This window comes from Phyllobates terribilis, unplaced genomic scaffold (genome assembly GCF_046119375.1).
Source record: "Phyllobates terribilis strain yellow unplaced genomic scaffold, ASM4611937v1 Scaffold_33__1_contigs__length_13283291, whole genome shotgun sequence".
NCBI classification, from domain to species: Eukaryota; Metazoa; Chordata; class Amphibia; order Anura; family Dendrobatidae; genus Phyllobates; species Phyllobates terribilis.
Window position 1 is genome coordinate 7,336,146 of NW_027362793.1, and position 14,741 is coordinate 7,350,886.

The 14,741-nt window shown below is 41.1% G+C and overlaps 1 protein-coding gene across 1 annotated transcript; it reads left to right on the forward strand.

The window, feature by feature from the left end:
• Positions 1-213: 213 nt before the first annotated feature.
• On the forward strand, positions 214-14,304 carry LOC141180623 (uncharacterized). Its single transcript, XM_073660703.1, has 2 exons — positions 214-285; positions 12,607-14,304. The coding sequence occupies exon 2, from the start codon at positions 12,615-12,617 to the stop codon at positions 13,722-13,724; it is 1,110 nt and encodes a 369-aa protein (XP_073516804.1). The 5' UTR covers positions 214-285; positions 12,607-12,614; the 3' UTR covers positions 13,725-14,304.
• The last annotated feature ends 437 nt before the right edge of the window (positions 14,305-14,741 follow it).

Consider the following 14,741-nt stretch of genomic DNA (forward strand, 5'->3'; position numbering starts at 1 on the left):
GCTCAGCTAGCAGCTACCTCATTATGTTTGCACATTGTGTACATTTCCCTTTTCAGCTAATATACAGGATGATTCAGTATTTAGAAGTGGCTTATATATGCATAAAGTGATGCACTTATTATGTTCTACTATCAGGAGGTTGCTAAGAGTTAACAATTCAGCCTTGCTTTCAATATATGACAAAAGGGTCACATGGTTATACCACATGACCAGGCCTTGGGCTTAACACCCAGAGAGAAGAATACATTTTGTGTTGTTGTCTTTGCCTGGAAGCTGAAGGAGCAGGTAGGAAGCTCAGAGCTCCTGTGTATGAGACACCGCAGCCTAAGCTGCAATCAGCCGTGTGATAGACTGTGCATATAAGCAGAAGCTGGTACTCAGGAATCACTGCACCATTTATGTGTCTGCATTACTATACTGGAAAGTAACTGTGCTTGCTGCATTGGAATTGAATCTCTGTTGAATCATCATTTGTCTGGATGTACCTGTGTTTTCATGCAACAAGTAAGTTTATCAACAGCCTCATTGTCCTCTCTGTTTTTCTGGACTATTGGAGTGCATTATATATCATCACACTACCAGGAAACAGACGTTAATTAAGTTCACCCTGGCGTCACAAACTTCATTTTCTTTTATTTTTGTCCCTGCTATAGCAAAGTTTTAATGTCCGCACACCACATGTTGCATGACCTATGGCAGAGTAGTGCATCACGGCATTAAAAATGCTGATGTCAAATACCCAAGAATGCCACTAGTTAGTGTAATGGAGTAGTAGTATCCTGACCTGTAAAATATTTATATTCAATCTCTGCTGAAACTGTTACCAGCTGATTGACGATGGTGTCCTGAGGACATGTCATCAAAACATTTGAATGAATTGATACTAATATGCTACAAATTTCCCCCAAAATTCAGACTGTGAGGGCAGTGAAGGCTTTAACCCCTTAAGCCCCGAGGGTGGTTTGCACGGTAATGACCAGGCCAATTTTTACAACTCTGACCACTGTCACTTTATGAGGTAGTTACTCTGGAACGCTTCAACGGATACCCCTGATTCTGAGATTGTTTTTTCGTGACATATTGTACTTCATGATTGTGGTAAAATTTCTTTGATATCACTTGCGTTTATTTGTGAAAAAAATGGAAATTTGGCGAAAATTTTGAAAATTTTGCAATTTTCAAAATTAGAATTTTTATGCCTTTAAATCCGAGAGATATGTCACACAAAAGAGTTAATAAATAACATTTCCCACATGTCTACTTTACATCAGCACAATTTTGGAACCAAAATTTTTTTTTATTAGGGAGCTATAAGGGTTAAAAGTTGACCAGCGATTTCTCATTTTTCCAACAAAATTAACAAAACCATTTTTTTAGGGACCACATCACATTTGAAGTCACTTTGAGAGGTCTTTATGATAGAAAATACCCAAAAGTGACAACATTCTAAAAACTGCACCCCTCAAGGTGCTCAAAACCACATTCAAGAACTTTATTAACCCTTCAGGTGCTTCACAGGAATTTTTTGAATGTGGAAGAAAAAAATGAACAATTAACTTTTTTCACAAAAATGTTACTTTAGACCCAATTTTTTTTATTTTCACAGGGGTAACAAGAAAAAATGGACCCCAAAATTTGTTGTGCAATTTCCCCTGGGCACGTAGATACCCAATATGTGGGGAAAAAACACTGATTGGGCGCACGGCAGGGCTCGGAAGGGAAGGAGCGCAATTTGACTTTTTGATTGTAAAATTTGCTTGAATAATTAGCGGACGCCATGTTGTGTTTGGAGAGCCCCTGTGTGCCCAAACATTGGAGCTCCCCAACAAGTGACCCCATTTTGGAAACCAGACACCCCAAGGCACCTATCTAAATGCATAGTGAGCACTTGGAACCCCCAGGTGCTTCACAAATTGATCGTAAAAATTAAAAAGGTTTTTTTTTTCACTTTTTCATTTTTATGAATCAATTTGTGAAGCACCTAGGGGTTACAAGTGCTCACTATGCATCTAGATAGGTGTCTTGGGGGTTCTAGTTTCCAAAATGGGGTCACTTGTGGGGGAGCTCCAATGTTTGGGCACACAGGGACTCTCCAAATGCAACATGGTATCCGCTAACAAATTGAATGGAAAATCGACTCAAATTGTTAGCGGACACCATGTTGCGTTTGGAGAGCCCCTGTGTGCCCAAACATTGGAGCTCCCCCCAAGAGACCCCATTTTGGAAACTAGACCCCCCAAGGCACCTATATAGATGCATAGTGAGCACTTGGAACCCCCAGGTGCTTCACAAATAGATTCGTAAAAATGAAAAAGTGTTTTTTTTTTCACTTTTTCATTTTTACGAATCAATTTGTGAAGCACCTAGGGGTTCCAAGTGCTCACTATGCATCTAGATAGGTGCCTTGGGGGTTCTAGTTTCCAAAATGGGATCACTTGTGGGGGAGCTCCAATGTTTGGGCACACAGGAACTCTCCAAATGCAACATGGTATCCGCTAACAAATTGAATGGAAAATCGGCTTAAATTGTTAGCGGACACCATGGTGCGTTTGGAGAACACCTGTGTGCCCAAACATTGGAGCTCCCCCACAAGTGACCCCATTTTGGAAACTAGACCCCCCAAGGCACCTATCTAGATGCATGGTGAGCACTTGCAACCCCCAGGTGCTTCACAAATTGATTCATAAAAATGAAAAAGTGAAAAAAAACACTTTTTCATTTTTATGAATCAATTTGTGAATCACCTGGGGGTTCCAAGTGCTCACTATGCATCTAGATAGGTGCCTTGGGGGGTCTAGTTTCCAAAATGGGGTCACTTGTGGGGGAGCTCCAATGTTTGGGCACACAGGGTCTCTTCAAATGCAACATGGTATCCCCTAACAAATTGTCGGCTCAAATTGTTAGCGGACACCATGTTGCGTTTGGAGAGCCCCTGATGTGCCTAAACAGTGGAGCTCCCCCACAAGTGACCCCATTTTGGAAACTATAACCCTCAAGGATTTTATTAAGTTGTATAGTGAACATTTTGAACCCAGAGGTATGACACAGAATTTGTTTACATTAGGTCATCATATTGAATAAGTTGTCATTAGTCTTGAGCGCAAGTGCTCACTACTTGAGTTTGCATCGGGTACTCAGGTATGCACCATGTACAGCGTGTGCTCGAGTGACATGCTCGAGTCCCTGCTCCGCATGTTTCACGGTTATTAGACACCCAAAAAAAACATGCGGGGATCGCTCATGCATGGCAGGCAATCCCTGTAAAGTTTTTTTAGCCGCGAAGCCTATGGGGCAGAGACTCGAGCATGTCACTCAAATACCCACGATACTCAATGCATACCAGAGCACCCGATGCAAACTCAAGTAGCGAGCACTTGCGCTCAATGCTAGTCACCATATCGTCATCTTTTTTTCTTTTGAAAAAAATCTCAACCCCATCACAACGCTAACCTCAACCCTAACCCCAATCCCAGTCCTAACCGTAGCACAACCCTAACCCTAGCACAACCCTAACCCTAGCACAACCCTAACTCCAAACCCCGCCCTAACCCTAGCCCAATCCTCACCCAAGAGTTTATTTTTGACGCCGTTCCTCGTGCGATATAAGTGATTAGACGACTTTATTCTTCGGGTCGATGTGATTACAGCAATACCAGAATCATATGGGGTTTTTATGACTGACAGCTGTCACACACTAAAAGACGCATTTTTTGTAAAATCTAGTTTTTGCATCGCCATATTTTGAGAGCTATAATTTTTCCAGATTTTGGCAGACAGTCATGTGACAGCTTGTTTTTTGTGAGATGAGTTGACGTTGTTATTGGTGCCATTTTCAGGCACGTGACATTTTTTGATCGCTTTCTATTCCGATTTTTGGGAGGCAGAATAAACAAAAACCAACAATTCAGGAATTGTGTTTTTTTTGTTTTTTTTTTATTCTGTTCCACGTGTGGTAAAATTGATAAGGTAGCTTTATTCTTCGGGTCAGTACATTTACAGCGGTACCACATTTATATCGGTTTTCTATGTTTTGCACTTTTACATAATAAAGGCAATTTTATAGAAAAAAATATTTTTTAGCATAGCTTTATTCTGAGAGCTATAACTTTTTTGTTTTTCGGCTGGTGGAGCTGTATTTTGGCTTGTTTTTTGCGGGACGAGATGACGTTTTCATCGGTACCATTTTTATTTATATTTGTCTTTTTGATCGCATGTTATTCTATTTTTTGTTTGGCGGTATGGGGATAAAGCATTGTTTTTTGCTTTTTTTTTTTTTTTTTTACCGTGTTCACTGAAGGGGTTAACTAGTGGGACAGTTTTATAGGTCAGGTTGTTCCGGACACGGTGATACCAAATATGTGTACTTTTATTGGTTTTTTTTATTTTTTTTATAATAATATTTATTGATGGGTACATTATATTTTTATTTTTGGTGGATTATTTTTTTTTATTTTTTTTTTTTTTTTTTGCAATTTTTTTTTTTTTTTTTTTTCACTTTCTGGGTGTTTTTACACTTTTTTACTCTGTCCCACTCTGGGATTTTCACTTTTTTTTCTATGATCGCCTGCATGGCACAGGAATGCAGCACCATCCCTGTGTCATGCAGGCTGTCAGCGCTGGACGGGGAGAAGATTCTTTGGAGATGCACTGCGCATGTCCAAACAATATTCCTGCTGCCTGGTGACCCGGATGTTATCATGACGACAACGGGTCGTCATGGCAGCACCCGGGAAACCTTTGCAGACAGCGCTGGAAGCCGGAAGAGGAGGTGAGTATCTGCGATCACCTCCCCTTGCCCCCGCAATGCTGCGATCGACTTCGATAGACTTCGATCACAGCATCGCGGGGGTTAATGTGCTGGGAGCAGTGCAGGGCCACTCCCTGCACATAGTCTCGGGCGTCAGCTGTGACAATCAGCTGACACCCGGTGGCGATCGCGCCCGCACAGCCTGTGTGCGCGCGCGATCGCCATGACGTACTAATACGGGTCTGGCTCTTAAGTCCCAGGGCACAGACGCGTATTAGTACGTCAGATGTTGTTAAAGGGTTAAAGAACAACTCAAATTTTTTTTAAATTTCAGTTCTGGAATGGTGCAACTAATCTAAGTTCCCTGACCCTAGTATTATACTCACCAGCCACTGTCTTCAAATTTTATTGGGGCTGTCCCGGTCCCGCACTGCCATCTTGGAACTGCAACTTCTGATTGACTCTAAGTCAGAGGTAACAGTCACAATCTCTCATTTTAAGTCTGCGAGAACCTTGTTCTGGCCTCATAGATTTATATAGAGTTGTGTCTTCCTTATAACTGGAGTAATCCTGCACGTCACAATGTGCAGAAGACCAACCAGAGCGGTAGCGATAAAAGATGAAGACAGTGGCTGGTAAGTATAAGAATGAGCACAGGGAACTTAGATTAGTTGCACCACTCCATGCTGGAGTGGTGCTACAAATAAAGTGTTTAACTTACAGTACAGACCAAAAGTTTGGACACACCTTCTCATTTAAAGATTTTTCTGTATTTTCATGACTATGAAAATTGTACATTCACACTGAAGGCATCAAAACTATGAATTAACACATGTGGAATTATATACTTAACAAAAAAGTGTGAAATAACTGAAAATATGTCTTATATTCTAGGTTCTTCAAAGTAGCCACCTTTTGCTTTGATGACTGCTTTGCACACTCTTGGCATTCTCTTGATGAGCTACAAGAGGTAGTCTGAACTTTTGGTCAGTACTGTACCTAAATAGTAGAAAACCCCCACTAGTGACCCCAGTTTGGAAACTAGAATTTATCTAGATTTGGTGTCAGCACCTTGAAAACACAGGTGCTTCACAGAATTTAACAATCTTGAACTGTGAGAATGAAAAAAATATATTTTTCCCACAAAATACTACTGTTTTAACCCCAATTTTTTACATTTTCACAACGATAGTGGGAGAAAATGGTCCACATTTTTCTGTGCAATTTGTCACAGTGCAAAGCTCTGAAGGGAAGAAGCATCATATTGGAGTTCAGATTTTTAGCTTAAGGGTGCCATGTCACATCGGCAGAGCCCCTGAGGAGCCAGACCAGCATAAGCCCCCATAAGACACCCCATTTTACCAACTACACCTGTCAATGAATTCATCTAGAGGTGCAGTGATCATATTGACACCATGGGTGTGTCACAGAATTTTAAACCATTGGCCAGTGAAGAAAAAATAATTAAGTTTTTACCGCAAAAATGTAGTTTTAGCCACAGATTTTACATTTTCACAAGGGAAAATGGGTTAAAATGGCACAAAGATTTGTCCCACAATTCTGCTGAATGTAGAAAATACCCCATAGGTGGCTGTACAGTACTCGTTAGCCACATGGCGAGATTTGGGAGGGACAGAGGCCTATTTGCCTCCTGGAGTGCAGATTTTTCTAGAATAGTTTGCGGACTCCTTATACAGAGCCGCAAGGGCTAAAAGAGCAGAATCCTCCCTCAAGTGACCCAATTTTGGAAATTAAACCCCTTTGGGAATTTATCTACAGGTGTAGTGACGATTTTGACTCCATGTGTGTTGTTCACAAAAAGCAGTACTGTATGTTGTTGAGTGAAAACTGCAAACTGCTATTGTAGTACCCATTATGTTGTAGTCACCAGTAGGTTGTACCCAGCTCATGCTTCTGGAGACACGCACCCATAAATTAGGAGGACTCTCATCGCTACAGAAATGCCAAATGTGGACACAAACTGCGGTTTAGGCACACTGTGGAGATCAGAACGGAGGGGGCATTTGGATTTGGGAGTGCAAAATTCGCTGGATTTCTTTTGGGGACAAGTAGCCATAGCGTTTTGCCAGTGCCTTTGTGCTACCAGTAACAATGAAGCTACTTATATTTCTGATAACAAATGACGGACATGAGTGGGGACTTGCTTTGTTTGTGGATTGAGTTGAAGCTTTTGTTAGGAACATTTTACATAATGTTTGGGATCACATGTATCCGGTGCCCTACATTAAGCACTTATGTGGCACCCCAGGGGACTGTTTGCCGCAGTGGTAGAAATACCATGTCTGAGAGCGAGCATGGGTTTTCCTGGTCAGGAGCAAATTGCATGCCACGCCTCCTGCCCCAGTACAGGGAGGGGAGGAACCTGCCCTTTATTAACTGGATCTGGGGTGGGGTTAGTTAGTCAGAGTCAGAGCAGGTCTAGTTCCAGAGAAGGGACAGAGCAGCAGCATGGAGCTCTGTAGGAGCCAGGAGCTGAAGACCAGGGATTGGAGAGGAGCTCGTCCTGGCAGAAAGACGCAGAGAACCAGACAACAGAGTCCGATGCTGTGGGGATTTCTACATCCAGCAGCAGAAACCACCTGGCAGGGGATTTTAGGTCCCCTGGCCATAGAAAGTCCGGAGGCTCAGTCACACGCAAGGGACCAGCACCGCCTTCGAGGAGCGGAAGGAACCAAAGGCCCCAAGTCACCAGCCATACGGGTGAGCACCACACGGTACACTCAGGGACGTGGGCTACTACACAACTTCAGCAGGGTAGCCAGGAAGAGTGCAGTCAGTCGGGAAGGCCTATACCTCTACCTGGACAGGGGGACTCTTGTTCACTCACAGACTGACCAGGCCTCTAATGTTAGCCAGTACTCCCGGCGGAGCCTTCTTTGTCACCAACAGTAAAGACCCTGTGCTGCACTGCACGGACTCTGAGTCATTTCTGCTGCACCCACGCACCACAACCCTCACCATCTACAGACGCTGCCCTGAGGCTATACTCCTCCCGTGGGGAGTTATACTACCCTCTGCTGCGCACACAACATCAGCCTCAGTGGTCTGCCCTGCAGCGGCGGTTCTCAGTGACCGCAATCCACGGGTGGCGTAGTCGGACATTTAAAATAAAAACCACATAAATAGACTGCCACAGGTTTGACCTCCCTGAGCCACGGGACCAGGTCGCCACAACGGAGACTACAACCCCCAGTATTGCACAGAGACCCGGCTCTGGGTATTCCCCTACACACACGGCCCAGGGGGCGCATCACTTACATCGGGTTTCCATCTAAATCTCAGAGTGACATGATTCAGGTGAAACCCACGAGGTATCTATTCACTATTATGATGCTGTAAAGTTACTCTGGACTCCATCTGGCCTCTGTTTAGCAGTGTCCTTTTTTTCAGAGGTTCACAAAACTGTTGTCGATGGCACTTTTTTGCACGTCTAAAAAGATGGACACTACCACATCACAGGTCAGACGGCATCCACAGTGCCTCCATCTGCCTCATTATAGGTGTAAAGATCGAGGTTGTGGGTTGTAATTAATCACCTAGGCAGAATAACGATGCAACAATAATTTATTAATCACAGCCATGGTAATAAGCAATTCCAGGTAAATGGCCAAAAAACAGTTCTCTCAGTCCTCAAATTCCCAATCTGGGTTCAGTAGTTCCACTGGCTTTGTGTAAGGCCATACTCACTGTCTCCCAACTTTTGGTTGGCCCACAGATTTCGTATCTTCCGCCAGTATAGTCTGTAGCCACAGTCCATGATCCTCTAGACGGCAGATAAAACGATGGAAGCACAGGTATCCAGTAGCAGCAGTCCTTTTAAGTAAGTGTAAATCCAAACGACATCATCCATAATGGTAACATGTTTATCCATTCATCCTTCCAAGTCCACGGTCTCCATCCTGTTCCTTCAATCTTTCCACCCAACTCTCCTTAAACATGTCTGTCCTTTCTTCCACTGGGCTCAGTCCCCTCCCAGGTCAGAAGTAATCACAACCTCCCCCTTAAACATTCACTGTTCGCTAAACAGTGAAGAATATTCTAGAAGCCTTCATCTGAGACAGCATACCACAAAAAAGGTCTGTCGCGGCCTATAACCGCCAGACAAGAAGAGATTCTGACAATATGAAAGTAACAATTTTATTCAGTATAAATTAAAACAATACATAAAATTTGGCAAGGGAAAAACCTCCAAAAATCAGGGGAATGGAAACACATTAATGGTCCACTGCATACACATAATGTAACGGATGGTAATAGTGGGATGAACCTCAGTATAGTAAACGGTAGAACCCAAACCGAATGACAGGTATACAAATCCTAGAAATATTTTACTCAAGTATAGCGTCAGTGTGACAATAAGAGTATATTCTTGGTATGTATACAATCAATATAATCCAAAACATCACAGAAAAATAAAAAGTAAGCTGTAAAGGCTATACATGAAAGTCCTAATATGGTGTGCACTGATGTGAGCAAGGTGAATGGAAAGGGAATGCTAATACCTGATGCTAAAGTGGATCCTAGAATGCAGGAGACCAGATTTCGTATGTCCAGCCAGTATAGTCTATAGCCACAGTCCATGATCCTCTAGACGGCAGATAAAATGATGAAAGCACAGGTATCCAGTAGCAGCAGTCCTTTTAAGAAAGTGTAAATCCAAGCGACATAATCCATAATGGTAACATGTTTATCCATTCATCTTTCCAAGTCCACGGTCTCCATGCTTTTCCTTCAATCCTTCCACCCAACTCTCCTAAAACATGTCTGTCCTTTCTTCCACTTGGCTCAGTCCCCTCCAAGGTCAGAAGTGATCACACCCTCCCCTTAAACATTCACTGTTCACTAAACAATGAAGAATATTCTAGAAGCCTTCATCTGAGATTGCATGTAAGACCCCCTGTTGGGACTGCTCCACTGTGTCTACAATCTACACACACATAAGGAGATTATTGGCTATTGGAACAATGGTTAGATACTCCTGAGATACATATATCCTGAGATACAGATTAGTGGAATGCTGGACAGTTTATAAGTGAATCTAGTGAACATACTGACAAGTTAGCAGAACAATATAAAACATAACAAGTAAATCACTAATAAAACACAACAATAATATTAACAAAAATGGTGGTTCGTTGCTGGAAAAGTATCATAGTCTTTAGAAAGTGGGCAGCTCCTCACAATAGGGCAACTCCATCTGGGGTCTGTCTGAATCACGTATTTAAGAGATATTCCTGGAAACCCTGGTTTAAGCGCTCAGTGCAGGGCGCAGGATAACTGTGAGCCAAGCCTTACTGCGATCTTTGGAAGTCAGAATGAACAAATCGACAGCATGTGAAGAATTGGTTTTATTTGTTTTTACACAGTTCCTTCAGTATAAGTGATTAGAAAACTTTATTGTTGGTGTCGGTGCGATTAGAGTAATACCAGATTCATATCAGGTTTTTATGATTGACAGCTGTCACACACTAAAAGACGTTTTTTATTGCAAAAACTTGTTTTTCCACCCACATATTTTGAGAGCTATAATTTATCAATATTTTGGCTGACAGAGTCATGTGATGGCTTGTTTTTGCGGGATGAGTTGACGTTTTTATTGGTAGGATTTTTGGGCAAATAACATTTTTTGGTCGTTTTCTATTCTGATTTTTGTGAGGCAGAATAAAAAAAAAACAGCAATTCACTAATTGTTTGTTTTAATGACGTTCCGTGTGTGGTAAAACTGATAAGGCAGCTTTATTCTTCGGGTCAGTACAATTGCAGCGATACTACATTTATATTGTTTTCATGTTTTGACGCTTTTACACAATAAAAACTATTTTACAGAAAAAATAATTATTTTTACTTTACTTTATTTTGAGAGCTATAAAGTTTTTATTTTTCCACTGATGGAGCTAAACGGCAGCTTGTTTTTTACGGGACAAGATGACGTTTTCAGCTAGACTATTTTTATTTACATTTGTCTTTTTGATCATGTTTTATTCCACTTTCCTTTCGGCAGTATGATGATTAAGTTTCATTTTTTGCTTCGTTTTTTTTACCATGTTCACTAAAGGGGTTAACTAGTGGAACAGTTTTATAGGTCTGGTCGTTCCGGATGTGGCATTACTGAATATGTGTACTTTTTTTGTTACTTTGATTTGTGCAAAAAAAAATAATTTATTAGATTAATAATTTTTAATTTTTTGTGTTCTTTAGTGATTTCTTTTATTTTTTTTAAATTTTGAATAACTTTTTTTTACTTTTTACCTTGTCTTTCCATGGGACATCAACTTTCACTCCCTGATCACTGATCTAATACTCTGTAATGCTCTTCATAGGCAGGGAGGAGGCGTGTCAGCTCCTGCTCTGAGCAGTAGCTTACAGGCCACCATCCCTGGGTGAGTCTGTGGTCATCTTTGAGCCCGGGGTCACTATGGAGACCATTGGCACAATGCGATCGCAATTGAGTTGTGCCGATGGGAGCAGAGAGCCCCCTCCCTCCCTCTGCAATGCTCTTCAATGTCGCTGTCTCTATTGACAGCAACATCATAGAGGTTAAACGGCTGCGATCGGTGCAAGCACCAATTGTGGGCATTGCTGCAGGGTGTCAGCTCTCATATAGAGCTGACACCCGTACTTGATCGTGGTAGCATGAGCCTGCACAATCGTGAAGCAGTATATGTATGTCGTTTTGTGGAAAGGCATCTCTGTACATATACTGATCATGTTGGGAAGGGGTTAAGGTAAAACAAGGAATGCATTTTAAAGCACATATACCTATGCATAGTATATATAGGATAAGCCGACCCTTGGATGTTCGGTCAAACTTTAGTCCAAAGTTGCGTTCAGGTAAGAGAACTTGACACAAACTTGACCCCAAATGCCATATAAGTCAAGGGGACCCAAACTATGGTGATATAAAATGGTTGTAAATAAGTAAGGGCTAGGTTGCTGCAAAAAAATAAGGAAAATGGGGGTAAGACCAGGACACTTGCCCTGCAAACAAATGTGGGTAGGGAAATTATTTAAAATAACATAGAATAAAAAAATATAAAAATAATAATCTTGAACCAGGAGGCAGAGGTCCAAGTGGAGGAGTAGAGCAGTGCCTTGCGTGTTTAGTCCATGAATTGTTAATAAATAAATAAATGAAAAAAATCAACTTGGCTCCTTCCTATTTTTAATAACCAGCTAAGGCAAAACAGACAGCTGTGGGCTGATATTAATACGCAGGGAATGTCCACGGATATTGGCCCCTTCTAAGCCTAATAAGACCAGCCTTCAGCCACTCCAGTAATGACGCATCAATTAGGTGCGCTGATTCTGGCTCTTAACCTCAGCTCTTTCCTATTGCATTAGCGTGGTGGCAACCTGGGTAATAGTTTTTGGGGTTTATGTCATCTGTATAATGTCAGCCGGCATCAAGCCAAGGGGTTAGTAATGGAGAGGCATTTATCAGATACCCCCAATTCTAACGGTGTATTTAAAAATAAAAAGACACACACAGGAAAAAAAGTTTATTTCAATAAAGACCCCTCCACATATTAAAAAATAACACAGGTCAACAAAAAAATATTTTTTTTCTGGTGCCAAAGATATTTTAATGAATTTGGGGTATTTTGGGGGTGCTGATTCTGAATATGCAATCAGATTTGCCAGATTGGCTCTAGTTTTTGAGATTTTTGGTATCTTATTTATAGCACGTGTTGGTAAATGCGACGCGTCATCTCATTAATTTCTTTAGATTAGTACTTGAACTGAGCAGTTCTCAATATAGTTTTGTGTTAATTAGTGTTCTAGAAGTTTGTTCATAGCTTGATTTTTATACTAACTTTATGTTGTTGTCTGTTTTCCAGTGAAAAGCATGAACTCATCAAGAAGAAGTTGCCTTAATGATCCAGACTCATTCTGTTACATTTGTGGTGAATATACACTGCCAAAACATAGAAGAAACATAACAGACTTCGTAAAAAAAGTGTATTTGGCCTATTTTGGGGTTATGCTTGGGGACCATGACAAGTTTTGGGCACCACACATAGTGTGCAAAGCATGTATCGAATTATTACGAAAATGGAGCAAAGGACAAAGAAAAAGCCTCAAATTTGGTGTTCCAATGGTGTGGAGAGAGCAAAAAGATCATCATGATGACTGTTATTTCTGTGCAGTGCAAGTGCAAGGATTCAATAAGCATAGGAAACGAAAATGGGAGTATCCTAACATGGAATCTGCAAGAAGGCCTGTCCCTCATTGTGAAGATGTGCCTGTACCTGTGTTTACCATGTTACCTGACCTTCCCCCACCTGATGATGATGAAATGCAGGGTATGGAGCTAAGCATTAGTTCTGGAAGTGAACCAGAATATGAAGGAAGTTTCCGAACACATACGCAATTTACCCAAGGAGAGCTCAACGATCTAATAAGAGACCTCAACCTCTCAAAAAGTGCATCCGAACTTTTAGCTTCCAGGCTAAGTGAGAAAAATTGTCTGACGCCTGGAACTAAAATTACATCTTACAGGACCAGAGAAGAAGCACTTCTTCAATTTTTCTGTGAAGATGACCTACTTGTATATTGTAAGGATATTCCTGGCCTGATGCTGCAAATGGGTTTACAAGTATATCGTCCTGAAGACTGGAGGCTTTTCATAGATAGTTCTAAAAGGAGTTTGAAATGTGTTTTGTTGAACAATGGTAATCAGTGTGCATCTCTTCCAGTAGCTCACTCAACTAAACTTGTAGAACAATACAAAAATGTCAAAATGGTCTTGGAGAAACTGTGCTACCATGAACATTCGTGGCTGATATGTGTTGATTTAAAAATGGTCAACTTTTTACTTGGACAGCAAAGTGGATACACAAAGTATCCTTGCTTCATCTGCATGTGGGATAGTAGAGCAAAACATCAGCACTGGGAGAAAGTGAATTGGCCTCCAAGGGACACCTTGACAGTAGGATCATCAAACATAGTGAACTAACCTTTGGTGGACACGGAAAAAATCATTCTACCACCACTTCACATAAAGTTAGGATTAATGAAGCAGTTCGTCAAGGCATTAGACAAAGATGGTAATTGCTTCATGTACATCTGCAGATCTTTCCCTGGTCTTAGTAGCGAAAAACTGAAGGCAGGAATCTTTGATGGTCCTCAAATTCGGAAACTCATTAAAGATTCAAATTTTCCTAAGGAAATTAATGACATGGAAGCTGCTGCATGGTGTAGTTTTGTGTTGGTAGTGAAGAACTTCTTGGGAAATAAAAAGGCAGACAATTATGAAGAACTGGTACAAAACATGCTATTGAGATTTAGAAATCTGGGTGTACACATGAGCATTAAATTGCATTATCTTCACAGTCACTTGGACAGATTTCCAGAAAATCTTGGAGATTTTAGCGAAGAACAAGGGGAGAGATTTCATCAGGATATTATGGTGATGGAAGAAAGGTACCAAGGCAGATGGGACAGACATATGATGGCTGATTACTGCTGGAATCTACAGCGTGACTGCCCGAAAAGCTCACATAGAAGAAAATCATATAAAAAGCGATTTCCAGAGATTAAATGTCTCCTATCTTTCATGTCTTGTTCATTTTTGAAGATTACTTTCTAAAACTAGTTAAAATAAACTATAATCAACATTTACTTTGTTTAATTTATAGTATTCATGACAATATCAATAAAGTTAATGCGCGTGTAGCAAATTACATCATTTTTTTTACACATTTTACAGAAAATATCAAGAACTAGAGCCAATCTGGCAAAACTGATGACATATTCAGAATCAGCACCCCAAAGTTACCCTAAATTCGTTGAAATATCTTTGGCACCAAAAATGCTGTTGACCAGTGTAATATCAGCAATTCTGAAGTAATCCATTGCGGTTCCCACCACGTCCAGCAATTCTCTCCTGCAACCTACACAGCGTCATTCTGAGAATGACGCTTCATAGGTTGCTCACGATTATGTGTCACGGGAGATGATATCAGTAAAGTCA

Bases quoted from the DNA above. Each gene is read 5' to 3' on its own strand.
- LOC141180623 (XM_073660703.1), top strand. From the start codon at position 12,615: ATGAACTCATCAAGAAGAAGTTGCCTTAATGATCCAGACTCATTCTGT.